At 44.5% G+C, this 27,939-nt stretch overlaps 2 protein-coding genes and 1 long non-coding RNA gene across 3 annotated transcripts in view; all 3 read left to right on the forward strand.

Moving 5' to 3' along the window:
- Positions 1-6,133: 6,133 nt before the first annotated feature.
- pomca (proopiomelanocortin a) lies at positions 6,134-13,536 on the forward strand (the record flags this gene model as incomplete). Its single annotated transcript, XM_083758498.1, has 3 exons — positions 6,134-6,250; positions 8,698-8,973; positions 13,342-13,536. 3 exons carry the CDS (start codon positions 6,134-6,136, stop codon positions 13,534-13,536), a joined length of 588 nt encoding a protein of 195 aa, XP_083614624.1.
- Positions 10,203-13,295, forward strand: LOC310853821. Its single transcript, XR_014568842.1, has 3 exons — positions 10,203-10,342; positions 11,775-11,854; positions 13,221-13,295. It is a non-coding gene; the product is annotated as an uncharacterized lncRNA (long non-coding RNA).
- Positions 13,537-21,208: 7,672 nt separating the features above from the next.
- The window catches only part of LOC310853830 (protein EFR3 homolog B-like), a 30,451-nt gene continuing 23,720 nt past the window's right edge, over positions 21,209-27,939 (forward strand). The window contains exon 1 of the mRNA XM_083758303.1: positions 21,209-21,349. Within this exon, the coding sequence (XP_083614429.1) occupies positions 21,217-21,349 (133 nt within the window). The 5' untranslated portion in view covers positions 21,209-21,216. The remainder of the gene's footprint in view (positions 21,350-27,939) is intronic.

Raw genomic sequence — 27,939 nt, forward strand, 5'->3', positions numbered from 1 at the left:
GCCGCCACGTCGCTGGCTGAGCGGTGAGGAGCCGCTGACACAACAATGGAGCGGCTGAGGACAGCCGTAACCGCACACCGCGGCTGGCGGTTTGATTCCCCCTGTGCTTCCTGGATCTGCCCGGCGTCTGACGACATGTCACCTACGTGTTAATCCCTCCTGACCTGAGATCAGATTCAAACGAGGTTTCCACTGGACACACACACACTGGTCTGGTTAACCCATTCTGACCTGAGATCAGATTCTAAAAAAATGTCAGTCGTTCTTCGATTTTTTCCAAAAATAGCAGATCTACAAGCTCATAGCGCGCCACTCGGTGGCGCGCTATGAGCTTGTAGATCTGCTGTTTTTCAATAGCTAAAGCATGACGTGATGCTATAACACCAAAAGGGGTTCCCGTTCAGAATGGGATAATCCCTCCCCAATCTAACATGACATTTCACACTATAATGGACGGCTCGGAGTGCGTGCACGTGCATGTGCGTGTGTGTGTGTGCGTGCACGTGTGTGTGTGTGTGTGTGTGTGTGTGTGTGTGTTACTATACTTGTGAGGAACTGATGTGCCCACTGCCCACACAAGTTTAGTAGTTAATATATGTTTATTTTCCCTTTTTTACCTCCTTTATGATGAAATCCTGTTCTGTTCTTTGGCTATTATACTGTATAGAAGTGTCTATTTGTACGTCTCTAAATGTCTTGATGAATTGAACAAGGTGGACCCTGTTGTATAAACAAGTGTAATGGTTAATTGGGGTCGTCCACTCACAGTTAACAGTCTGTGTATTGAGTTTGTGCTTGAAATGTACTGTAATTCTGCAAACTAGTGTTAAATACATAATTTCAATCAATCAATTAAATCAATCAATCAAGCATCTGAGAAGTAGATGTGTGTGCATGACGAACATTTTCCTGTTATGGTCCTCACAAGATATATATATGTTTTTTTTTAATTCGACAAAAGAATGTTCTGCTATTTTCAATGCCATCCTAAAACTCTGATGTACTCACACGATCTGTTAGTAATAATTCAACCCTCTGTGTGTGTGTGTGTGTGTGTGTGTGTGTGTGTGTGTGCGTGTGTGTGTGTGTGTGTGTGCGTGTGTGTGTGTGTGTGTGTGTGTGTGTGTGTGTGTGTGCGTGTGTGTGTGTGTGTGTGTGCGTGCGCGCGCGTGCGTGTGCGTGTGCGTGCGGTTTGGTCTCTTGCGTCACGCAGGTGTGTCACAGTCCGCTATATAACTCGGAGCCAGGAACCACTAAACACAAACAGACACACACCTTCACACAAACACACACACACACACACTCCCTGACTACAACACACACACACACACACACACACACACACACACACACACACACACACAGGACTGACAGAGAGACGAGACAGAGGAGAGAAGGAGGAGGACAGGTAACGTAACAATGATTCTACTTTTTCATGTTTTTATTTCATTTTTACTTTGTTTTTTATTTCAGTTTATTTTAACCCCATTCTGACCTGAGATCAGATTCTAAAAGATGTCTTCTACATCCTGACAGTTTACCATTCTGACCTGAGATCAGATTCTAAAAGATGTCTTCTACATCCTGACAGTTTACCATTCTGACCTGAGATCAGATTCTAAAAAATGTCTTCTACATCCTGACAGTTTACCATTCTGACCTGAGATCAGATTCTAAAAATCTGATCTCAGATTTTTAGAAATCTGAGATCTAAAGATTTCAGATTTATATCTGAAATCCTTTCTCAGGATCAGAAACTGATCCTGAGAAAGGATTTCAGATCTCAGGATCAGTTTTCTGATCCTTGAGATCAGAAAACTGATCTCAGGTCAGTTTTCATTCTGACCTGAGATCAGATTCTAAAAATGCCTTCTACATCCTGACAGTTTTCAGAAAAAGCCATGTTTCTATGTCAGTCGTTCTTTCGATTTTTCAAAAATAGCAGACCTACAAGCTCATAGCGCGCCACTCGGTGGCGCGCTATGAGCTTGTAGATCTGCTATTTTTCAATAGCTAAAGCATAACATAATGCTAACACCAAAAGGGGTTAAGTGAATTTGCGGCTTTGTGGTGGAGTGGTTTCCCCTCCCTCCCCTCCTCTTTCATAGGCTTTTAAAAAATATATATAGTTTATAGTTTCACTTTTAGTTAAATTTAAGTTTGAATCTCCATTAATTTTACCGTTTCTATGTTCGTGGTCCTTAAACTATTTCATGTCAAGGACCCCCAAGATTATATGTAATTGGCCGCCGACCCCCTATCTGAAAATATGTTGTTTCAATAGCTAAATTATAACATATATAATGTTTCATTGAAACACCAAAAAAATGGCTTAATAAAAGCAAATATTTGAGTTCAAAACGTTTGCTTGAAAATGTGAGCCAAGATTTTTTCAAAAATATCAGATCTACAAGCTCGGTGGAAAAAAAAAGAATCAAAATCAAAAAGTGTTAATTAGTACAAAAGGTTGATTTAAAAGGTTTACATGAGCAACTGTTTCTGACCACGGCTAAGTCATTGAATATGTTTTACATTTTCGTGTTTTATGAAAGCAAGGAATCATAGCTTCAAATGGACATATTGTTGTTGTTCAGCTTGACCCACCAGTGTAAGAGATATAGCTTAACCCATTCTGACCTGAGATCAGATTCTAAAAATGTCTTCTACATCCTGACAGTTTTCATTCTGATCTGAGATCTGATTCTAAAAAAATGTCTTCTATGTCAGTCGCTCTTCGATTAAAAAAAAAATAGCAGATCTACAAGCTCATAGCGCGCCACCGAGTGGCGCGCTATGAGCTTGTAGATCTGCTATTTTCCAATAGCTAAATTATAACATAATGCTTAAACACCAAAAGGGGTTCCCGTAAACAGAATGGGTTATAGAGTAAATGTCTTGCAGCTCCATCTCATTGAATTAGAATATTGTGTAAAAGTTTATTTTCTTCCGTAATATAATTCAAAAAGTGAAACTTTCATATATTCTCAATTCAATGTGCAGTAAGTGAAGTATTTAAAACCTTTTTTTTTTGTTTTTAATCTTGATGATTATGGCGTACAGCTCGTGAAAATCTAAAAATCTAAAATCTCAATGAATTCGAATTTTACGAGACCACTAAAAAAAAGAATCTTTTTAAACGAGAAATGCCGACCATCTGAAAAGTATATTAATGTCATACTACTTTTACTGTCATGTCATTTTACTGACCATGGTATTACTGTGTTAAAACTACTAGTAACTGGTGTACTGACCATGGTATACTGTGTTAAAACTACTAGTAACTGGTGTACTGACCATGGTATTACTGTGTTAAAACTACTAGTAACTGGTGTACTGACCATGGTATTACTGTGTTAAAACTACTAGTAACTGGTGTACTGACCATGGTATTACTGTGTTAAAACTACTAGTAACTGGTGTACTGACCATGGTATTACTGTGTTAAAACTACTAGTAACTGGTGTACTGACCATGGTATTACTGTGTTAAAACTACTAGTAACTGGTGTACTGACCATGGTATTACTGTGTTAAAACTACTAGTAACTGGTGTACTGACCATGGTATCACTGTGTTAAAACTACTAGTAACTGGTGTACTGACCATGGTATTACTGTGTTAAAACTACTAGTAAATGGTGTACTGACCATGGTATTACTGTGTTAAAACTACTAGTAACTGGTGTACTGACCATGGTATTACTGTGTTAAAACTACTAGTAACTGGTGTACTGACCATGGTATTACTGTGTTAAAACTACTAGTAACTGGTGTCCTGACCATGGTATTACTGTGTTAAAACTACTAGTAACTGGTGTACTGACCATGGTATCACTGTGTTAAAACTACTAGTAACTGGTGTACTGACCATGGTATTACTGTGTTAAAACTACTAGTAAATGGTGTACTGACCATGGTATTACTGTGTTAAAACTACTAGTAACTGGTGTACTGACCATGGTATTACTGTGTTAAAACTACTAGTAACTGGTGTACTGACCATGGTATTACTGTGTTAAAACTACTAGTAACTGGTGTACTGACCATGGTATTACTGTGTTAAAACTACTAGTAACTGGTGTACTGACCATGGTATTACTGTGTTAAAACTACTAGTAACTGGGGTACTGACCATGGTATTACTGTGTTAAAACTACTAGTAACTGGTGTACTGACCATGGTATTACTGTGTTAAAACTACTAGTAACTGGTGCACTGAGCTTAAACATGGAGCTATATAGGTGTAATATTAGAGTCCACAGAATAAGTGAACCATTCGAGGCTGTTTTCTGCGAGACGACGTTACTCAATGTCGGAAAAATATAAAAAAGTAAAGCAGGTGCTCGACGGAGACGGGTTTCGGTTATGACGATATATAAAAAGGATCAAACAGGATCAAAAGGCATAAAGAAAACAGAAACGTTCCGTGAACTCAACGTTAAAAAGAGGAGGAAAGCCTTTATTAACCCATTCTGACCTGAGATCAGATTCATACGAGGTTTCCACTGGACACACACTGGTCTGGTGATGAACCCATTCTGACCTGAGATCAGATTCATACGAGGTTTCCACTGGACACACACTGGGTCTGATGAACCCATTCTGACCTGAGATCAGATTCATACGAGGTTTCCACTGGACACACACTGGTCTGGTGATGAACCCATTCTGACCTGAGATCAGATTCATACGAGGTTTCCACTGGACACACACTGGGTCTGATGATGAACCCATTCTGACCTGAGATCAGATTCATACGAGGTTTCCACTGGGACACACACTGGTCTGATTAAACCCATTCTGACCTGAGATCAGATCCTAAAAATGTCTTCTACATCCTGACAGTTTTCTGAAAAAGCTATGTTTCTATGTCAGTCGTTCTTCGATTTTTCTAAAATAGCAGACCTACAAGCTCGTAGCGCGCCACTCGGTGGCGCGCTACGAGCTTGTAGGTCTGCTATTTTTCAATAGCTTAAAGCACAACATAATGCTAACACCAAAAAGGGGTTCCTGCCCAAAATGGGTTAAATTAAAAGTGCCAACCAACGTGTTTCGACATCACACATGTCTTCATCGGGGGCAAGAATGATAAACGAACCACCATGAATGATTCTTGCCCTGATAAAGACCGGCTAGGTTGAAACATGTTGGCAGTTGCCTTTTTAATTTAATAAAGGCTTTCTTCCTCCTCTTTTTTTTTTTTACTTTGAGCGCCGCCCGCATCGTCCCTCTTATTTTTTCTTTATTACTCAATGTCAATCTGAAGCTATGATTCCCTGCTTTCACATGACATGAAAAAAAAACTAAATTGAGTAATAATCCAATGACCCGAGGGCTGTGCTATATACGAGCTTATAGATCTGCTATTTATTTTGAAAAATTGTGAAAATATGTGGCACAAATCTTTGAATATACTGTATATTCTTTCAGAGAGAACGTTTTTAACTCAAATCTTTGCTACTGGGGGGGGGGGGGTCCTTAGTTGGAACGACATATTTTCAGATGGGGGTCCGTGGCCAAATACAGATCATTCTGGGGGTCCTTGGAATGACACATTTTCAGATGGGGGTCCGTGGCCAAATACAGATAATTCTGGGGGTCCGTGGCCAAATACAGATCATTCTGGGGGTCCTTGGGGGTCCGTGGCCAAATACAGATCATTCTGGGGGTCCTTGGAACGACATATTTTCAGATGGGGGTCCGTGGCCAAATACAGATAATTCTGGGGGTCCGTGGCCAAATACAGATCATTCTGGGGGTCCTTGGGGGTCCGTGGCCAAATACAGATCATCCTGGGGGTCCTTGGGGGTCCGTGGCCAAATACAGATCATTCTGTGGGTCCTTGGGGGTCCGTGGCCAAATACAGATCATTCTGTGGGTCCTTGGGGGTCCGTGGCCAAATACAGATCATCCTGGGGGTCCTTGGGGGTCCGTGGCCAAATACAGATCATTCTGGGGGTCCTTGACATGAAACAAGTTGAGCCTCAGGTCTAAAAAGGATCACAAAATCGGCTTACTTGCCTCCACCAAGTGTTGTCTGCACCGTCCCAGACCGACCACCAGAGGTCAGCGATGAAACACATGAAGTAATAATAATAATAATAATTCCTTCCTTCCTGATTTGCAGACAGAACAATGTGTCCTTCGTGGTTATTGGTTGTGGCTGTGGTGGGGGGCGTGGCCAGAGGAGCTGCCAGTCAATGTTGGGCGCATCCTTCATGTCAAGACCTGAGCACTGAGAGCAACATGCTGGTAAAACACACACACACATACACACACACACACACACACACACACACACACACACACACACACACACACACACACACACACACACACACACACACACACACACAGTCACACACACACACACACACACACACACACTGTTGAAAGGACTTGTATGTGGCCACACCTGTTCATTTAGTAATTAATTAGTATTAAAGCCTGAAGCTCTAAAACACCCACAGACGTCATTGTACGTCAACAAAGGCTGGGGGGGGGGGGGGGTGTTAGAGGGGATGATATTGTGATGTCACAATATCATGTGTATTTCGATTGGGCCTTTTGACTCAAAGGCTTTCAGGACGAAACCAACAATACACAGGGGAGACATATTTCAATATTCTAATCTAACCACACCTGGAGGTCTATTATAGTAATGTTAACTCCATAGACACATACAGAACACCTGGGGGTCTATTAGAGTAATGTTAACTCCATACTAAACACCTGGGGGTCTATTAGAGTAATGTTAACTCCATACTAAACACCTGGGGTCTATTAGAGTAATGTTAACTCCATAGACAGATACACAACACCTGGGGGTCTATTAGAGTAATGTTAACTCCATACTAAACACCTGGGGGTCTATTAGAGTAATGTTAACTCCATACTAAACACCTGGGGGTCTATTAGAGTAATGTTAACTCCATACTAAACACCTGGGGGTCTATTAGAGTAATGTTAACTCCATACTAAACACCTGGGGGTCTATTAGAGTAATGTTAACTCCATACTAAACACCTGGGGGTCTATTAGATTAATGTTAACTCCATACTAAACACCTGGGGGTCTATTAGAGTCATGTTAACTCCATACTAAACACCTGGGGGTCTATTAGAGTAATGCTAACTCCATACTAAACACCTGGGGGTCTATTAGAGTAATGTTAACTCCATACTAAACACCTGGGGGTCTATTAGAGTAATGTTAACTCCATACTAAACACCTGGGGGTCTATTAGAGTAATGTTAACTCCATACTAAACACCTGGGGGTCTATTAGAGTAATGTTAACTCCATAGACAGATACACAACACCTGGGGGTCTATTAGAGTAATGTTAACTCCATAGACAGATACACAACACCTGGGGGTCTATTAGAGTAATGTTAACTCCATACTAAACACCTGGGGGTCTATTAGAGTCATGTTAACTCCATACTAAACACCTGGGGGTCTATTAGAGTAATGTTAACTCCATACTAAACACCTGGGGGTCTATTAGAGTAATGTTAACTCCATACTAAACACCTGGGGGTCTATTAGAGTAATGTTAACTCCATACTAAACACCTGGGGGTCTATTAGAGTAATGTTAACTCCATACTAAACACCTGGGGGTCTATTAGAGTAATGTTAACTCCATACTAAACACCTGGGGGTCTATTAGAGTAATGTTAACTCCATACTAAACACCTGGGGGTCTATTAGAGTAATGTTAACTCCATACTAAACACCTGGGGGTCTATTAGAGTACTGTTAACTCCATACTAAACACCTGGGGGTCTATTAGAGTAATGTTAACTCCATACTAAACACCTGGGGGTCTATTAGAGTAATGTTAACTCCATACTAAACACCTGGGGGTCTATTAGAGTAATGTTAACTCCATACTAAACACCTGGGGGTCTATTAGAGTAATGTTAACTCCATAGACACAGAAAAAGAGCCTATGTGTCCTTGGACGATGCAAAAACGCTAATCCACGCCTTTGTTTTTTCTCGGCTTGATTACGGCAATGCACTTTTTTCAGGACTGCCTAAGAAAACAACTGACAGATTACAACTTGTCCAAAATGCAGCAGCCAGAGTTTTAACTAGAACTAAGATGAGAGAACATATTACTCCAGTTTTGGCATCACTGCACTGGCTTCCGGTTGTTTTTAGGATTGATTTTAAAATTATTTTACTTGTGTATAAAGCTCTCAATGGTCTCGCACCTTCCTACCTACATGACTGCCTGCCTAAATATGTCCCAAACCGCCCCCTAAGGTCTTCCACTGCTGGCCTGCTCGCTTTGCCTAAAGAATTGGCAACTAAAAAATACGGGGAAGCAGCTTTTTGCTTCTACGGGCCGTCGGCATGGAACAAGCTCCCACTGTACCTTCGACAGGCAGCCTCTGTAGACATTTTTAAAGCTCAGCTCAAGACCCACTTCTACAACATTGCTTTTAATTGATCTTTTATTTTTTATTTTTGTTATTCATGTCCTCACTGTATTGCATTACTGCTCTTGTTTTTTAATGTTTATGCCTTGCTTTTCTTTTCTTTTATTCTCCGTTGCTCTGTAAAGCACTTTGAGCTGCATTTCATGTCATGAAAGGTGCTATACAAATAAAGTTTTATTATGTATTATTATTATTAAAGTACAAAAGTCACTGCACCCCATCTTTAAACCACCTCTCTCTCTCCTGCCAGGAGTGTCTCCAGCTCTGCCACTCTGACCTGACCGAGGAGACCCCCGTCTTCCCCGGTGACGCCCACCTCGCCCCGGTGTTTTCATCATCCTCATCATCATCTTCCTCATTATCGGACCCCGACGCGGACCCCCAACCCTCCTCCCTCCTCCTCGCAGCCGCCGCGTCCCCCTCGGACCCCCAGGGGGCGACGGTTCAAGTCCCGGTGCGCCGCTCCTACTCCATGGAGCACTTCCGCTGGGGCAAACCGGTGGGCCGCAAGCGCCGCCCCGTCAAGGTAGGAAATATGACCTGACGCAAAATGTGACCAGATTTGACTGAGAGACTGCCATCGGGCAAATTCAAATTTTTCCAAAATGAGTTAATAGCACAGGCAGACTCTTCACATACTAGAGCATGTCTGAAATAAGTGTCAGAGCTGAAATCGACATGTAAATAATTTGAAGATCATACCTCCCGGTTCTGGTGGGGGGGGGGGGGGGGGGAACGGAATGGAGGGACCTTTCAGAGTAAAATCTGCCATGTCTGCTGGCACTCGAGCGCCTTTATTTTGAAAGATGCTGGAGCCATGGGTTGTGGTTAAAGGGACAGTTCACCACCAACATGTCAATCACTCTCCCCCATGGAGCCTTGAATACATGGGGATTTGTTTCTGTCCCATTCCTAAATCAATCTTTATTTATTTTTGCACATTTTTTCACCCAGGGGCTGAACTTGGCAGGTATCGATACACATTTAGACCGACATGTTTGTGCCAGCGTGGATGATTACATTTATTTCTTGATCGCCTCTTGCCTAAGTTGTCTTGATTGTTTAAACATGATGTAATGGGCCGCTGTAGGCTCGATAACAGGCTTTATAAGCTTATTGATAATGGGTACTCAATAAGCCCAAAGCTTATTGATACCGGGTACTCAATAAGCCCAAAGCTTATTGATAACGGGTACTCAATAAGGCCAAAGCTTATTGATACCGGGTACTCAATAAGCCCAAAGCTTATTGATAACGGGTACTCAATAAGCCCAAAGCTTATTGATAACGGGTACTCAATAAGCCCAAAGCTTATTGATAACGGGTACTCAATAAGCCCAAAGCTTATTGATTACGTGTACTCAATAAGCCCAAAGCTTATTGATAACGGGTACTCAATAAGCCCAAAGCTTATTGATAACGTGTACTCAATAAGCCCAAAGCTTATTGATAACGGGTACTCAATAAGCGTGTTCTCAGATTTTTTCGGGTATCGGTTATCGAGCTCCATCATTCTCTTCTCTCCTCTCCTCTCCTCTCCTCTCCTCTCCTCTCCTCTCCTCTCCTCTCCTCTCCTCTCCTCTCCTCTCCTCTCCTCTCCTCTCCTCTCCTCTCCTCTCCTCTCCTCTCCTCTCCTCTCCTCTCCTCTCCTCTCCTCTCCTCTCCTCCTACAGACCCCATCATCATCATCATCCTCCTCTTCCTCGGACCTCGCGGACCCCCCCTCTCCCCTCCTGCCCGCCCCCGCCTCCTCCTCCTCCTCCTCCTCCTCCCTGCTCGTCGCCTCGTCGCCCTCGGACCCCCAGGAGAGCCAGGCGGTTCGAGCCCTGGCCCGCCGCTCGTACCACATGGGCCACTTCCGCTGGGGCAAACCGAGCAAGCGCACACCTGTCAAGGTGACCTGACCTGACCTGACCTGACCTGACCTGACCTGACCTGACCTGACCTGACCTGACCTGACCTGACCTGCCGGTCATCAAAGTATAGAATGTGACCCCGAAAATAATTCAAGGCTTTGTGGGCTGTGGTGTGCAACTGAGAGACAACAAGTCATTTTGGGGCTGAACTATCCCTTTAAACCCATTCTGACCTGAGACCAGATTCTAACGCACAGAAGAATGGTGGTTCTTTAACCCATTCTGACCTGAGATCTATATTCTAAAAAAATCTTCTAAATCCTGAGTTTTCAAAAATAGCAGATCTACAAGCTCATAGCGTGCCACTTGGTGGCGCGCTATGAGCTTGTAGATCTGCTATTTTTCAGTAGCTAAAGCATAACATGATGCTAACACCAAAATGGGTTCCCGTTCAGAATGGGTTTAAACAAGCACACAGAGTGACATTTTGAATTTGAATTGTATTTCTATACATTGTGTAACGCAGGGGTCCTTGAGGGAGTTCCAGGGGGTCCTTGAGGGAGTTCCAGGAGGGGGTCCCCAGCTAAATGATCGTTAGGAACCAAATGGACCCTTAGGGGTCTGGGGGGGGGGGGCTGTAGACTAATGCATGTCAAACTGAGGGTCCTGGAAATTAAACGGATGGAGAATCACTGCTAGAACTTATGGGGGTCCCTGGCATATATTTATTTAACTTATGGGGGTCCCTGGCATATATTTATTTAACTTATGGGGGTCCCTGGCATATATTTATTTAACTTATGGGGGTCCCTGGCATATATTTATTTAACTTATGGGGGTCCCTGGGTAACTTATGGGGGTCCCTTATGGGGGTCCCTGGCATATATCTTTCACATGGGGGATAATTAGTGTCAATTTGGGGGTCCTTGAGGTGAAAAAGTTGGGGAACAGCTGTTGTATTTCTACATGGTGGTATTATTGCTATACCATCACTGAATTGATTGATTGATTGAAATATGTATTAACAGTTTGCAGAAGTAGGCTACAGTACATTTCAAGCACAAACTCCATACAAAGACTGTTAACTGTGAGTGGACGACCCAATTAAGCATTACACTTGTTTACAACAGGGTCCACCTTGTTCAATTCATCAAAACATTTAGAGACATACAAATAGACACTTCTATGTAGCTAAAGAACAGAACAGGAATTCATCATATAGGAAGCAAAAAGGGAAAAGATACATATACAGTGAGGGGGAAAGGGGGGGTGGGCGGTGGGGGGGGCAGACCTACAAGCTACGAGCTTGTAGATCTGCTATTCCAGTAAAACATGTGATTATACATCTTCTCCCACACTGTGATCTATACAACAGGTCTGTTAGCAGGGGGAGTTGACCTCAGCTTGTAGATCTGCTATTCCAGTAAAACATGTGATTACATCTTCTCCCACATTGTGATCTATACAACAGGTCTACACGTTAGCAGGGGGAGTTGGCGCCGCCCTGGAGGAACCCGCCGAGAGCTCCGACGAGTTGGCCTTCCTCCCCAGGTTAGGGTTTCTTCATTTTTATTTCTTTATTGTTTCGTATGTTTTTTTTTTTGCCAGGTGCTTGAAATGTGCCTGGACTACATTTTCATCCACACCACTACTCGCGACCGTAAAGATGACTTTAGTGACAACCTAGTCCTGATTGGCTGCCCTCCTAAGCCAATGATAAGTCTGAACGGCATAAAATCCCATACTCTGAGCTAACTGCCCGCCTTGCCAGCGATTCAGAGCGTTAACTTGTCACTAACCTTTATTATTATTCCGATACTGTATCGGAAGATAATCGGTATCTGCCCTTATTTGTCATATCAGGTCATATCGGTATCGGCGAATATGCCAGTCTAACCACCGATCCCACACAGGGGTAAGGGGTTGACACTATGCCAGTCTAACCACAGATCCCACACAGGGGTAAGGGGTTGGGGGTAAGGGGTCGACACTGTGCCAGTCTAACCAGCGATCCCACACAGGGGTAAAGAAGGGGTTGACACTATGGCAAGTAAATAAAATGTTGGGGCATGTGGAGTTTGCTTTGGAGTTGCCCCAAACTGCAAGTGCACATTTGAGTGAGGAGTCTGCTATAAACACAACATGATATATATAGCTAGATAGCTATAAACACAACACCAGATATATAGCTAGATAGCTATAAACACAACACCAGATATATAGCTAGATAGCTATAAACACAACACCAGATATATAGCTAGATAGCTATAAACACAACACCAGATATATAGCTAGATAGCTATAAACACAACACCAGATATATAGCTAGATAGCTATAAACACAACACCAGATATATAGCTAGATAGCTATAAACACATCACGAGATATATGGGCTAACACAGAAATTGTGGTATCGTCGACTACCTTTTTCCACTGAAGAAAACTAAATGGAAACTAAATGAAAACTGTGCTATGGTGACTAAAACTAAGACTAAATATACTGACAATTTCATCAACAAATGAAAACTAGAGTAAAATGTTAGGAAGGGACTAGTGGACAAGAGATCCAGTATAAGTCATGTTACACTTGGTCGCATGGTGAAAATAGCCGATCTACAAGCTCACAAGCTTGTAGTGAGCTTGTAGATCGGCTATTTTCAGCAAGTGTAAAATCAGTTGTTATGACTGCTACAAGGCCCGCCAAAATACATTTTAGTCGACTAAATCACCTGTAGATTTAGTCGACTAAAACTAGACTGACACCAACACATTCCAGGTGACTAAAATGTGACTAAAACTAAGTGAAAACTATTCAAGGGACTATGACTAAAAAAACTAAAATAGGAATTTGCTGCCAAAAACAACACTGTTGATCTCTCTCCCCCCCCCCCCTCCCCCTCCCCCTCCCCCTCGCAGTGAAATGAGACGCGAGCTGCTGGCCAATGAGGTGCTGCAGCTGCAGGGGGAAGAAGAGGCGGAGCCCAACGCCGCGGCCGCGGCCGTCGTGCCCATGGCGGCGGTTCTTCCCGCCGAGGAGGAGGAGGAGGAGAAGAAGAAGAAGAGGGACGGCAACAACTACAAGATGAAGCACTTCCGCTGGGGCGGGCCGCCCGCCGCCAAGCGCTACGGGGGCTTCATGAAGGCCTGGGGCGGCGACGAGCGCGCCCAGAAGCCCCTCCTCACCCTGTTCAAGAACGTCATCCACCAGGACGCACACACGGAGCAGGAGTAGAGGGAGAGAGAGAGAGAGAGAGAGCGAGAGAGAGAGAGAGAGAGAGAGAGAGAGAGAGAGAGAGATATATAGAGAGAGAGAGAGAGAGAGAGAGAGAGACGAAGGAATGCCTGATTGTGCTTTAGGGAGCAGTGGTTTTCGATCAACCCCTTTTCGTATTCAGCATTTGAGCCACGGAACCACCGTTAAACGGTGGTTCCGTGGTCACTGTGTTGTTGGTCTGAGAGGTTAAATGTCATCAAAATGTTGATGACATTTAGCCTCAAATGTTGATGACATTTAGCCTCAAATGTTGATGACATTCAGCCTCAAATGTTGATGACATTTAGCCTCAAATGTTGATGACATTTAGCCTCAAATGTTGATGACATTTAGCCTCAAATGTTGATGACATTTAGCCTCAAATGTTGATGACATTCAGCCTCAAATGTTGATGACATTTAGCCTCAAATGTTGATGACATTTAGCCTCAAATGTTGATGACATTTAGCCTCAAATGTTGATGACATTTAGCCTCAAATGTTGATGACATTTAGCCTCAAATGTTGATGACATTCAGCCTCAAATGTTGATGACATTTAGCCTCAAATGTTGATGACATTCAGCCTCTCAGACCCAAACAACACGTTGACTATTTTCTTGTCGTTGCGGATAAGATTCCATGATTCCATGCTTTTGGCTACTTTTGACCAAAATAACAATTATTCTACATTCTCTTTATTGTGTTTAGACTTCTTGCAAATTAAAGTAATGCAGATGTTTAACGATAATGTGACTCTTGAGAGCCTAAAATTAAACCAAATGGAGCCGTACGGACGGGTCCATTTGGTTTCATTTTATAGCTCTCAAGAGTTAAAGATCTGATAGATCTGAAAAGATCTGAAAAGGGTCCATTTGTTTAACTCTCCGTCATTTAACTGGGGACCACCTGGAACCCTCTCAAGGACCCCTGGGGGTCCCTGAACCCTCTGGGGACCACCTGGAACCCCCTCAAGGACCCCTGGGGGTCCCTGAACCCTCTGGGGACCACCTGGAACCCTCTCAAGGACCCCTGGGGGTCCCTGAACCCTCTGGGGACCACCTGGAACCCTCTCAAGGACCCCTGGGGGTCCCTGAACCCTCTGGGGACCACCTGAACCCCCTCAAGGACCCCTGGGGGTCCCTGAACCCTCTGGGGACCACCTGAACCCCCTCAAGGACCCCTGGTTGAAAACCAACTGCTCTAGGGCAGCAAATGTCTTGACATCACTCGTTCATCCCCTTCTGGGTCGCGGAGGTCATAGAATAACATCGGGTCATTTCCGAATAATATCGTCTCGTATAAGAATTGTGGTCCAAAAAAATAAACAAACTGCGATAATCTCGGGGAGGTGTCTCTCTGAATCGTTTTATAGTCATATTATTTGATTACAGTCTGTGTAAACTGTACTTAATTAGGCGGCGGTGACATTAGCGTTTTCTCGCTGTCGGTTGATTCTTCATTATCCATAAGTTCTTATGTGACACGATATTATTTAATTTTTTTAAGAGAAAAAAAAGTCTATGGGAATACAGAAAAATGCGACCCAGTTAGGATTGTATAAATTATGTCAGCCTTCGGTGCTCGATACAAAATAGCAGATGTACAAGCTCACAACGCATTGATTGATTGATTGATTGATTGATGACTTTATTAGCACGGTCTACTAACCGTCAGACAAAAGGACAACACAAACGCTCCAGAGGGACTTGTTGCTGAGCGTGCACATCTGCTATTCTGGCCCGGCCCGGTTCATGACACCAGCGCCAGCACCAACAAGTAGGCCTATAGACGAAACAGACGCTTATATTTTATCAAGATAGCCGATCCAGATATTATTCTTTTTTTTTTTTTAAGATTTTTTTTTTGCGGCTTACGCCTTTTATTGATTTTTGAAGGGACAGACAGTAGGCTGACAGGAAACGGGAGAGAGATGGGGGGATGACATGCAGTAAAGGCCGTGTCGGGTCCGGGAGTCGAACCCGCGGCACACTGCGACTGGATTACCAGTCCGGTGCCCAGACCGTTACGCTACGGCCTGGGCCCCAGATATTATTCTTAAGCCATTCTGACCTGAGATCAGATTCATACGAGGTTTCCACTGGGACACACACTGGGTCCGATTAACCCATTCTGACCTGAGATCAGATTAAAAAAAAGAATGTCAGTCGTTCTTTGATTTTTCAAAAATAGCAGACCTACAAGCTCGTAGCGTGCCACTCGGTGGCGCGCTATGAGCTTGTAGATCTGTTATTTTTCAATAGCTAAAGCATGACATGATGCTAACACCAAAATGGGTTCCCGTTCAGAATGGGTTAATTTATCAAAATATCCAATCCAAATGTCCGTAATTTATCAAGTTATAGCCAATCACACTAGTACTAGTGTGATTGGTGAGATTGGTGTGATACTAGTACAAAGTACAAAGAAAAATATATCTAAAAAAAAAAGAAAAAAAACGCCGGCCGTCCCCTCATCTCCCCGCCGCCCCCCATTGGCTGAGCTCGAGCCAATGGTATCCGTAGACGTCACCAAAATGGGCGGGGACAGGACGTTCAAGCCATATTTGGTCGGTGTCTTCCTTAAATATGAGGTTATAAGGTTAAGCTATAGCCATGCTGTCACGCCATTGGCTGTTGTTGGGTTATTTTTTTTAAGCTGGTGTTGTGTGGTTGGTGGGCTGTGATTGGCTGCATGAGAAAAGGCTCCCGTGACAGTGTTTTGATTAATGAAGAGTGGTGATGATGACCCCTACTGGCCGATGTGTGGAACTACACCCTGTACATAACTGTCAAATATATCACATGTGAAATACAATAAATCTGAAGGAAATGAATAACATGAAGGCTACTCTTGTCTGTCTGTCTGTCTGTCTGTCTGTCTGTCTGTTTGTCATGTGTCTGTACTGAGAGCATGCTTTGTGGATTCCGGATGCTAGTATTGTTTAGAGCCGTGGTTTCTCAACCTTTTCAGGCCACGATCCCCCAAAAAGGATCCCATTTGAACCGGGGACCAACCACCACCCTATACCCTGACGATCACTTTGAATTGTGGGAGTTGAGGCATTTACACACAACTCTCCTCTACAGTATATGACGCTGGGTTTATAGCGAAGGGCTAAATTATGTTTCATCTATACAGTAATGATCACACAGTGGCTGTGGCAGCGTGGTGTCCGATAGTGTGACCTCACTCATGTTCATGTCAGAATGAGTTATTGATGTGATTTATTGATACACTCCATGTTCATTACATCATCAGCCAATATTCCATCAACGGTACCGTGCATGCATTTCCAGAATAGAGCGAGGGAGAGAGAGAGAGGGAGGCAGGGATGTGCACACACATCAAAGGGGACTTTAAAAGCCCTTTTACCCCGTCTGTAAAACAACTGCCCTTTTAGCCGTCTGTAAAACAACTGCCCTTTTACCCGTCTGTAAAACAACTGCCCTTTTAGCCGTCTGTAAAACAACTGCCCTTTTACCCGTCTGTAAAACAACTGCCCTTTCAACCCGTCTGTAAAACAACTGCCCTTTCACCCGTCTGTAAAACAACTGCCCTTTACCCGTCTGTAAAACAACTGCCCCTTTTACCCGTCTGTAAAACAACTGCCCTTTTACCCGTCTGTAAAACAACTGCCCTTTCAGCCGTCTGTAAAACAACTGCCCCTTTTACCCGTCTGTAAAACAACTGCCCTTTCAGCCGTCTGTAAAACAACTGCCCTTTCACCCGTCTGTAAAACAACTGCCCCTTTTACCCATCTGTAAAACATTTGCCCTTTTCCCCGTCTGTAAAACAACTGCCCTTTCACCCGTCTGTAAAACAACTGCCCTTTTACCCGCCTAGTAAAACAACTGCCCCTTTTACCCATCTGTAAAACAACTTCCCTTTTACCCGTCTAGTAAAACAACTGCCCTTTTACCCGTCTGTAAAACAACTGCCCTTTTACCCGTCTGTAAAACAACTGCCCTTTTACCCCGTCTGTAAAACAACTGCCCTTTTACCCGTCTGTAAAACAACTGCCCTTTTACCCGTCTGTAAAACAACTGCCCTTTTACCCGTCTGTAAAACAACTGCCCTTTTACCCGTCTGTAAAACAACTGCCCTTTTACCCGTCTGTAAAACAACTGCCCTTTTACCCGTCTGTAAAACAACTGCCCTTTTACCCGTCTGTAAAACAACTGCCCCTTTTACCCGTCTAGTAAAACAACTGCCCTTTTACCCGTCTGTAAAACAACTGCCCTTTCACCCATCTGTAAAACAACTGCCCTTTTACCATAAAATACGTTACAGACGGGTAAAAGGGCAGTTGTTTTACAGACTAAAATGTGTTTTGGCGGGCCTTGATGCCGTCGTAATGACTGATTTGACACTTGCTGAAAATAGCCGATCTACAAGCTCTACAAGATCTCCAAGAACAAGACAATGACTTATACTGGATCTCTTGTCCACTATAGTCCCTTCCTAACATTTTAGTCTAGTTTTTATCTGTTGACGAAATTGTCAATACATTTAGTCTTAGTTCTAGTCATCATAGCTTAGTTTTCATTTAGTTTCCATTTAGTTTTAGTCAGTGAAAAAAGGTAGTCGACGAACATGTTTCGTCTCAGTCAGTGTTGGCAGCAAATTTAGATTGTTTTTGTTTTACACATTTTAGTCACCTGAAAAGTTTAGTGTTATATGATGATTTTAGTCAACTAAATCTACAGTTGATTTAGTCGACTAAAATGTATTGTGGCGGGCCATGATGCCGTCGTAATGACTGATACTTAAAGAAAATAGTTGCGCTGCGACGCGTTGTGAGTTTGTAGATCTGTTATTTACAGCATGTGACCAAGTGTAAAATGACTTATAGTGGATCTCTCGTCCACTAGTCCCTTCCTAACATTTTAGAGTTTTTATTTGTTGATGAAATTGTCACTATATTTAGTCTTAGTTTTAGTCATCACTGCTTATTATAATTTTGTATATAATTGAAACTTTTATTTGTTTTTCAAAATTGTACAAGATCTACACTGTAAATCCCTGGAACATGTGACACGTTTAACCTAAACACCATGTGTGTAATAATAAAATGCCTAAGTGTTTATTAATGGTCATAAAATACAGAAGAACACGAGTTCACTCAAACACCTCACGAGAACACCTAGTGTTCAAATTCTAAACACCTATATGACTGACTTTGATTGTAAAAACTAAACACGTTTATGTGTTTAAAAAGTGTTACAGGGATTAAACATGTTCTTCTGTTTATAATCTAAACACCTTGACACGTTTAAAAAGTGTTACAATTAGGTGTTTAATATGTGTTCAGAACCTAAACGCTTGGGTTTAGTGTGTAGGTCCAGTACAAATCAGCATCAACATTATAAACCCTACGAATAACAGTTAAAATGAAAATAAAAACAAATAAATTAATGTTCATTTAAGGTTCATATACATCCAGAATTCATCCCATGTCTCTCTCTGCATTTACCCTGTACTGTACTGTACTGTACTGTACTGTACTGTACTGTACTGTACTGTACTGTACTGTACTGTACTGTACTGTACTGTACTGTACTGTACTGTACTGTACTGCCCAACATATATTATTCATATGATGTTATTTTGATAATTTCTTCATTCCTCTCTTTAAGGGGCAGGTGTTCTGGGGACTTTCCGATGACGCAACAGTGGCAGCGGTAACAAGTCCAACCTTTATGATATTATTATAATAGTAATAAAATGTGACAGAACATCAACTGGGCGGAATGGTGAAGCCAAGCTTATATGTTTACCCAGTCTAATTCAGAATGAGACAATTTAGCTATTTCAAAGAGTGACCGTGCACAGTGTGTCCAGTCTACCCAGAGTGACCACAGTGTGTCCAGTCTACCCAGAGTGACCACAGTGTCCAGACTAGTGACCACAGTGTCTTCCGTTTTAGTTTAGCCTTCAGGGGCGTGCACAGACATTTAGAGGGGCAGGACAGGGGCGTGCACAGACATTTAGAGGGGCAGGACAGTGGCGTGCACAGACATTTAGAGGGGCAGGACAGTGGCGTGCACAGACATTTAGAGGGGCAGGACAGTGGCGTGCACAGACATTTAGAGGGGCAGGACAGGGGCGTGCACAGACATTTAGAGGGGCAGGACAGTGGCGTGCACAAACATTTAGAGGGGCAGGACAGGGGCGTGCACAGACATTTAGAGGGGCAGGACAGTGGCGTGCACAGACATTTAGAGGGGCAGGACAGTGGCGTGCACAGACATTTAGAGGGGCAGGACAGGGGCGTGCACAGACATTTAGAGGGGCAGGACAGTGGCGTGCACAGACATTTAGAGGGGCAGGACAGTGGCGTGCACAGACATTTAGAGGGGCAGGACAGTGGCGTGCACAAACATTTAGAGGGGCAGGACAGTGGCGTGCACAGACATTTAGAGGGGCAGGACAGTGGCGTGCACAGACATTTAGAGGGGCAGGACAGTGGCGTGCACAGACATTTAGAGGGGCAGGACAGGGGTGTGCACAGACATTTAGAGGGGCAGGACAGGGGCGTGCACAGACATTTAGAGGGGCAGGACAGTGGCGTGCACAGACATTTAGAGGGGCAGGACAGGGGCGTGCACAGACATTTAGAGGGGCAGGGCAGTGGCGTGCACAGACATTTAGAGGGGCAGGACAGGGGCGTGCACAGACATTTAGAGGGGCAGGACAGGGGCGTGCACAGACATTTAGAGGGGCAGGACAGGGGCGTGCACAGACATTTAGAGGGGCAGGACAGTGGCGTGCACAGACATTTAGAGGGGCAGGACAGGGGCGTGCACAGACATTTAGAGGGGCAGGACAGTGGCGTGCACAGACATTTAGAGGGGCAGGACAGTGGCGTGCACAGACATTTAGAGGGGCAGGACAGTGGCGTGCACAGACATTTAGAGGGGCAGGACAGTGGCGTGCACAGACATTTAGAGGGGCAGGACAGTGGCGTGCACAGACATTTAGAGGGGCAGGACAGGGGCGTGCACAGACATTTAGAGGGGCAGGACAGTGGCGTGCACAGACATTTAGAGGGGCAGGACAGTGGCGTGCACAGACATTTAGAGGGGCAGGACAGTGGCGTGCACAGACATTTAGAGGGGCAGGACAGTGGCGTGCACAGACATTTAGAGGGGGGCAGGTGCTCAAGTGAAAAAAGGGCACCTTGTGCAGCGCGTGGAACCGGGCCGGTTGCCTTAATAGTGTGAGATTTATAGATTTTAGGTCATAAATAATGTATTAGAAGCTTTTTTTTTTAATCAAGAATTGATCAATGTCACCATGGTGTCCCTATAGTGTCTATCTGTGCACGCCTTGGTTCTATTTTGTTTTGAACTCAAAACTAACCCCGATGTTCCCATTGCAGGGGAGTCCACATGCCCAGTCTGCCCACCATGTCGCTTCCGAGGGGGGTCCACATGCCCACCATGCCAAGTCTGCCCTCCATGTCGCTTCCGAGGGGAGTCCACATGCCCACCCTGCCCTCCATGTCACTTCCCAGGGGGGTCCACATGCCCACCCTGCCCACCATGTCACTTCCCAGGGGGGTCCACATGCCCACCCTGCCCACCATGTCACTTCCGAGGGGGGTCCACATGCCCACCCTGCCCACCATGTCACTCCCCTGCCGGGGTCTGCCCACCATGCCCAGTCTGCCCCGTCTCCCTCGGGGTATGGGATCGTTGCCCAGGGCGGTCGCCGCGGCGACCATGCCGCAGGCGCCGAGGAGGCTGCTGCAGGACTGTGCCTCTGTGTTGGACCACCAGGGCCCTGAAGGTGACCTTTGAACCACGCACACGCACACGCACACACACACGCACACGCACACACACGCAGGCACACGCACACACACACGCACGCACGCACACACGCACACGCACACACGCACACACACACACACACACACACACACACACACACACACCCCTAATTGCTCCCGATGTGCTAGTTGGTGCCTTGCATGGTTTCCGCTGCCATCGGTGTGTGAATGTGTGTGTGAATGGGTGAATGTAATGCACAATCTATGTATAGCGCCTTGGATAAAGGCGCTATATAAATGCACCATTTACCATTTACCATTTACCATTTACCACACACACTGATGATCTCTACACTTTCCTAAGTGTCATGTCTGCTTGTTGTCGTCGTGAGCTTGTATAGATCATTTCATTCATATGAGCTTGAAGATCGTTTCGTCGTGAGCTTTATAGATCATGTATAGTTGAGCTTGTAGATTGGCTATTTTTGCTACGACAGAAATGCAATGTGGCCCCTCTGGCCCCCCCAATGTGGCCCCTCTGGCCCCCCCAATGTGGCCCCAACATGTAGCGACCCTCTCCTTGGTCAAAGTTGCCGACCCGTGGTTTAACCCATTTTGGACTGAGGTCGACAAAGAAAAGGTTCTAAATCCAATTTTTTTTCTTCTGAAAAACCCATGTTTCTATGTCACTTGTGCTCAACCTTTTTCATGTCAAGGACCCCCAGAATTATCTCTATTGGGCCACGGACCCCCATCTCAACATATGTAGTTCCAGGAACCCCCCAGAAGCCAATATTTTAGTTAAAAATGTTCGCTCTGAAATATATATTCAAAGAGTTGTGCCACATTTTCACAACTTTTCAAAAATAGCAGACCTACGAGCTCGTAGCGCGCCACTCGGTGGCGCGCTACGAGCTTGTAGATCTGCTAATTTTCAATAGCTAAATTATAACATAATGTTTAAAACACCAAAAGGGGTTCCCGCCCAGAATGGTTTAAATCATGTGAGAGAGCTCCCGGTCTATACAAACGTGTTGTTTAACCCATTCTGCACACGGGAACGAACGCCTTTTTGTGTTTTAAGTTTTAACTGTATTATGTTATACACTTTATATAGCTATTGAAAAAAATAGCAGATCTACAAGCTCGTATAGCGTGGTGCTACCGAGTGCCACGCTATACGAGCTTGTATAGATCTGCTATTTTATTTTTAACATTCGTGAAAATGTGGCAACAAAATCTTTTAATATATTATTTCACAGTGAACGTTTTTTAACTCAAATCTTTGCTTCTGGGAGGTCCCTGATGGAACAACATGTTCAGATGGGGGTCATGGGGCCAAATGCAGATCATTCTATAAAAGGTTTGAACACCACTGACAGAAACATAATGTTTTTCAGAAAACTGGATTTAGAAGACTCTAAATGGATTAAGCCATTTTGGCCGGGAACCCCTTTTTGGTGTTTCAATCAACAAACATTATGTTTATTATTATTATTTATTATTTAGCTATTGAAAAAATAGCAGATCTACAAGCTCATAGCGCGCCACCGAGTGGCGCGCTACGAGCTTGTAGGTCTGCTATTTTTTGAAAGGGGGGGGGGGGGTCCCTGGGGGGTTCAGATGGGGGGGTCGGCGGCCAAATACATATAATTTTTGAGGTTCTTGTGACATGAAATATTGAGAACCACTGATACAGAAACATGAGGTTTTTCAGAAGAAAAAATAAAATACATTTTAAAAAAAAAGACATTTTTTCAGGCCTAAATGGGTTAAAGTTAAACCATGTGACAGATAAAGTAAAGTGTCGTTAATTCCAGTCATAAGAGAGAGATTAATGTTCCACCACTTTCCTGATCCTTCCCACACCACCTCACTCTGAACCCTGCAGTGTTGTTTTTAGCAGCACATTTTGATTTTAGTTTTAGTCATAGTCTTTTGAATAGTTTTTTGTTTTAGTCACATTTTAGTCACCTGGAATGTCTTAGTGTTAGTCTAGTTTTAGTCGACTAAATGTCACGCAATTTTAGTCGACTAAATCTACAGTTTATTTAGTCGACTAAAATTTATTTTGTCGGGCCTTGATGCCGTCGAAATGACAGATTTTACACTTGCTGAAAATAGTCGATCTACAAGCCCACAAGCTTGTAGATCGACTATTTTCAGCATGCAACCAAGTGTAAATTCACTTATACTGGATCCCTTGTCTACTAGTCCATTTTAGTCTAGTTTTTATTTCTTGACGAAATTGTCAGTATATTTAGTCTTAGTTTTAGTCAACATAGCATAGTTTTCATTTAGTTTCTATTTAGTTTTTGTCCGTGAAAAAAGGTAGTCGACGAACATTTTCCGTCTTAGTTTTAGTCGACGAAAACCACAGTGTTGCCAGGTCCTGATCCTTATCCACACCACCTCACTCTGAACCGCAGTGTTGCCAGGTCCTGATCCTTATCCACACCACCTCACTCTGAACCCTGCAGTGTTGCCAGGTCCTGATTCTTATCCACACCACCTCACTCTGAACCCCGCAGTGTTGCCAGGTCCTGATCCTTATCCACACCACCTCACTCTGAACCGCAGTGTTGCCAGGTCCTGATCCTTATCCATACCACCACCTCACTCTGAACCCCGCAGTGTTGCCAGGTCCTGATCCTTATCCACACCACCTCACTCTGAACCCTGCAGTGTTGCCAGGTCCTGATCAGCCGCGTCAACTCCGGGGGTGCAGAAGCGCAGCTGCACCCACTGGCATTCTGTTTTAAACTTTTAATAGCAGAATATGCACCCACTGTATAGTGACTGTCCTGAATGAAAATGTCACGTAGTCACATATTTGTGCAGCGTCGGGCGCTGGCCAGAGAGGTGTTGGGCCGCCGCCCATGGGCATTCAAATGCTAATAAGGTGGCTTTTGTTCTGCTGCCAGGTAGAGAGTATAAATGGGAGGGCGGGGGTGGCACCCACCGCCGTTATAGGAACGTGACGCGTCTGGTCCTGATCCTTATCCACACCACCTCACTCTGAACCCTGCAGTGTTGCCAGGTCCTGATCCTTATCCACACCACCTCACTCTGAACCACAGTGTTGCCAGGTCCTGATCCTTATCCACACCACCACCTCACTCTGAACCACAGTGTTGCCAGGTCCTGATCCTTATCCACACCACCTCACTCTGAACCCTGCAGTGTTGCCAGGTCCTGATCCTTATCCACACCACCTCACTCTGAACCCTGCAGTGTTGCCAGGTCCTGGTCCTTATCCACACCACCTCACTCTGAACCGCAGTGTTGCCAGGTCCTGATCCTTATCCACACCACCTCACTCTGAACCGCAGTGTTGCCAGGTCCTGATCCTTATCCACACCACCTCACTCTGAACCACAGTGTTGCCAGGTCCTGATCCTTATCCACACCACCTCACTCTGAACCCTGCAGTGTTGCCAGGTCCTGATCCTTATCCACACCACCTCACTCTGAACCCTGCAGTGTTGCCAGGTCCTGGTCCTTATCCACACCACCTCACTCTGAACCGCAGTGTTGCCAGGTCCTGATCCTTATCCACACCACCTCACTCTGAACCGCAGTGTTGCCAGGTCCTGATCCTTATCCACACCACCTCACTCTGAACCCTGCAGTGTTGCCAGGTCCTGATCCTTATCCACACCACCTCACTCTGAACCACAGTGTTGCCAGGTCCTGCCGGCCGGGTCTAGGAAAACAAGCCAAAAGAAGCCACCAGTTTTACCAGTTGAACCCCGGCGTAGATTAGACAGAAGACACGCGCACGCAGCAACTGTTGGACTAAAGGCAGTTTTTAGTCCATTTGAAATGATACGAAAACCTATACGTGTTTCCGGCATTTTTGTTGAGATTGTTGTTGGCCCATATAAGGTGTCCTAGCTAGGAATACTGGACTACTCGCCCCGGTGTTTGCCCGTTTTTCCTCCCGGAATTTTCCCCAGTGAGGGGGATAACTTTGTAATAATATGCTATTGGCTGTTTGTATTCTTTTTGGAAAAATATAAAAAGATACTCCTGTGGAAAGGCTATATTATATTACTTATATTGACCCTATAAATGATTTAGTATTATTTAGTATATGTAAGGTTTTGCCCCCTCAAATGGTACCTCGTCAGATAATCCCCACATATCCTACAACAACTTCTGTGAACAGACTTCACTGTAGTAGCTTTTCATAAATTATATTTGTACTTAGGCTGTTCTGCTGTCATGAAAGTTTATAGTTAGAGAAATTCAAAGTCCAGCCTCTCCCACCCCTCACAGGGGAAAATGGATGGATGGATGGATGGATGGGTGGATGGATGGATGGATGGATGGATGGATGGATGGATGGGTGGATGGATGGATGGGTGGATGGATGGATGGATGGATGGGTGGATGGGTGGATGGGTGGATGGATGGATGGGTGGATGGGTGGATGGATGGATGGGTGGATGGATGGATGGATGGATGGGTGGATGGGTGGATGGATGGATGGATGGATGGATGGATGGGTGGATGGGTGGATGGATGGATGGGTGGATGGATGGATGGATGGATGGATGGATGGATGGATGGATGGGTGGATGGATGGATGGATGGATGGATGGGTGGATGGATGGATGGATGGATGGATGGATGGATGGGTGGATGGGTGGATGGATGGATGGATGGGTGGATGGATGGATGGATGGATGGATGGATGGGTGGATGGGTGGATGGATGGATGGGTGGATGGATGGATGGATGGATGGATGGATGGATGGATGGATGGGTGGATGGATGGATGGATGGATGGATGGGTGGATGGATGGATGGATGGATGGATGGATGGATGGGTGGGTGGGTGGATGGATGGGTGGATGGATGGATGGATGGATGGATGGGTGGATGGATGGATGGATGGATGGATGGATGGATGGATGGATGGATGGATGGATGGATGGATGGATGGATGGGTGGATGGATGGATGGATGGATGGATGGATGGATGGATGGATGGATGGGTGGATGGATGGATGGATGGATGGATGGATGGATGGATGGATGGATGGATTAACAAATAAATGCATCCACAGATTACAGCGGAGGAGGGATCATCTCTGTGAGTGTGCGTGTGTGAGGGAGAGAGAGCACGTGTGTGTGTGTGTGTGTGTGTGTGTGTGTGTGTGTGTGTGTGTGTGTGTGTGTGTGTGTGTGTGTGTGTGTGTGTGTGTGTGTGAGAGAGAGCGTGCATTTTAAAGATATTGCACTTTAATGTAAGCTATAGTAAGCCAAGAGATAGCGTGAGAGAATCTGTTTGTGCAGCTGTGTGTGTGTGTGTGTCTGTGTGTGTGTGTGTGTGGCGCAGCGATGTATGGTAAGAAACATAAATTAATCTGTGTTTATGTTGTAGTAAATGTGTTTCTATATTAATATTATTTGTATGTATGTATTTAGATATACTAATTCATTTATATACTAACTTGTTGCTTGTTGTACACAGTAAGTTATGGTAAATGTTTACATTTATGTAAATGTACACGTGTGTGTGTGTGTGTGTGTGTGTGTGTGTGTGTGTGTGTGTGTGTGTGTGTGTGTGTGTGTGTGTGTGTGTGTGTGTGTGTGTGTGTGTGTGTGTGTGTGTGTGTGTGTGTGTGTGTCAGAGAAGCAGTTAGCAGTGATGCCGTACGTATAGGGCTTGTGATTGGCCAATTGCTGTGGCCACAACTCCAGGTCTTAACACAACAATTTCCGCCGGGATTTAATTAATAACATGCCAGGATATCGCCCTGTTGTTCAACCCTTATTTTGAAGATCCAAAACGCCGCGACCGGATGTTGTGTCAGCTTAAAGTGTTTACTCTGGACCGGATGTTATTGTCTGCACCGGCCGGCGCCATTACTACGACCGCCATGAGGCTCCTGGCCGTTTGCACCAGACACGGTGGTCACGGTTGGAGACTAAAGCGACTGAAAGCGCGCGCGTGCACACACAATCAAAGATGGAGCAGTCCACTTTAAAAAAGAGCAGACCTACAAGCGCGCTATGAGCTTGTAGATCTGCTATTTTTCAATAGCTAAGCTAAAGCATAACACAATGCCAAACACCAAAAGGGGTTCTCGCCCAAAATGGGTTAAACAGATAGCCATCCGAAGATAAGATTGGATCTCCACTAGATCGGATGAAACACTTTTATACAACTGAATAAACGTAGGCTATATATATACGTATTTTGGCAGCGTCGCTTATAACCCGACAAATAATGCAGGCTGCGTTTTGTTTTTGCCGTGGAAACGGTGAAGTTGATTCATAAGACCAGCTGGTACTTAAAGGGACACTTCACCCTTTGTACAAAAAGATATATGTTAATGACGTTTAGAAGCTTTAGATCACTTTCCTGGGGGTCTTTATGTGTGTAATATGTGGTTTTAGATATTTTAGATTGTAGCAGTGAGCCTGTTGTCTCTGATGTCATGGACACTGGGCTCACCTTCCTTCCTGGACTACATGTTGTCTCAGTAAGACAGCTCTCCCCCTATCCACAAGGAGGAGCAGTGCACCAAATAATTATGGGAATTGTAGTCCAGGAAAGTAGTGAGACCAGTGTCCATGACATCAGAGACAACAG

Source organism: Protomyctophum parallelum (genome assembly GCF_964188405.1).
Source record: "Protomyctophum parallelum genome assembly, chromosome: 23".
NCBI classification, from domain to species: domain Eukaryota; kingdom Metazoa; phylum Chordata; class Actinopteri; order Myctophiformes; family Myctophidae; genus Protomyctophum; species Protomyctophum parallelum.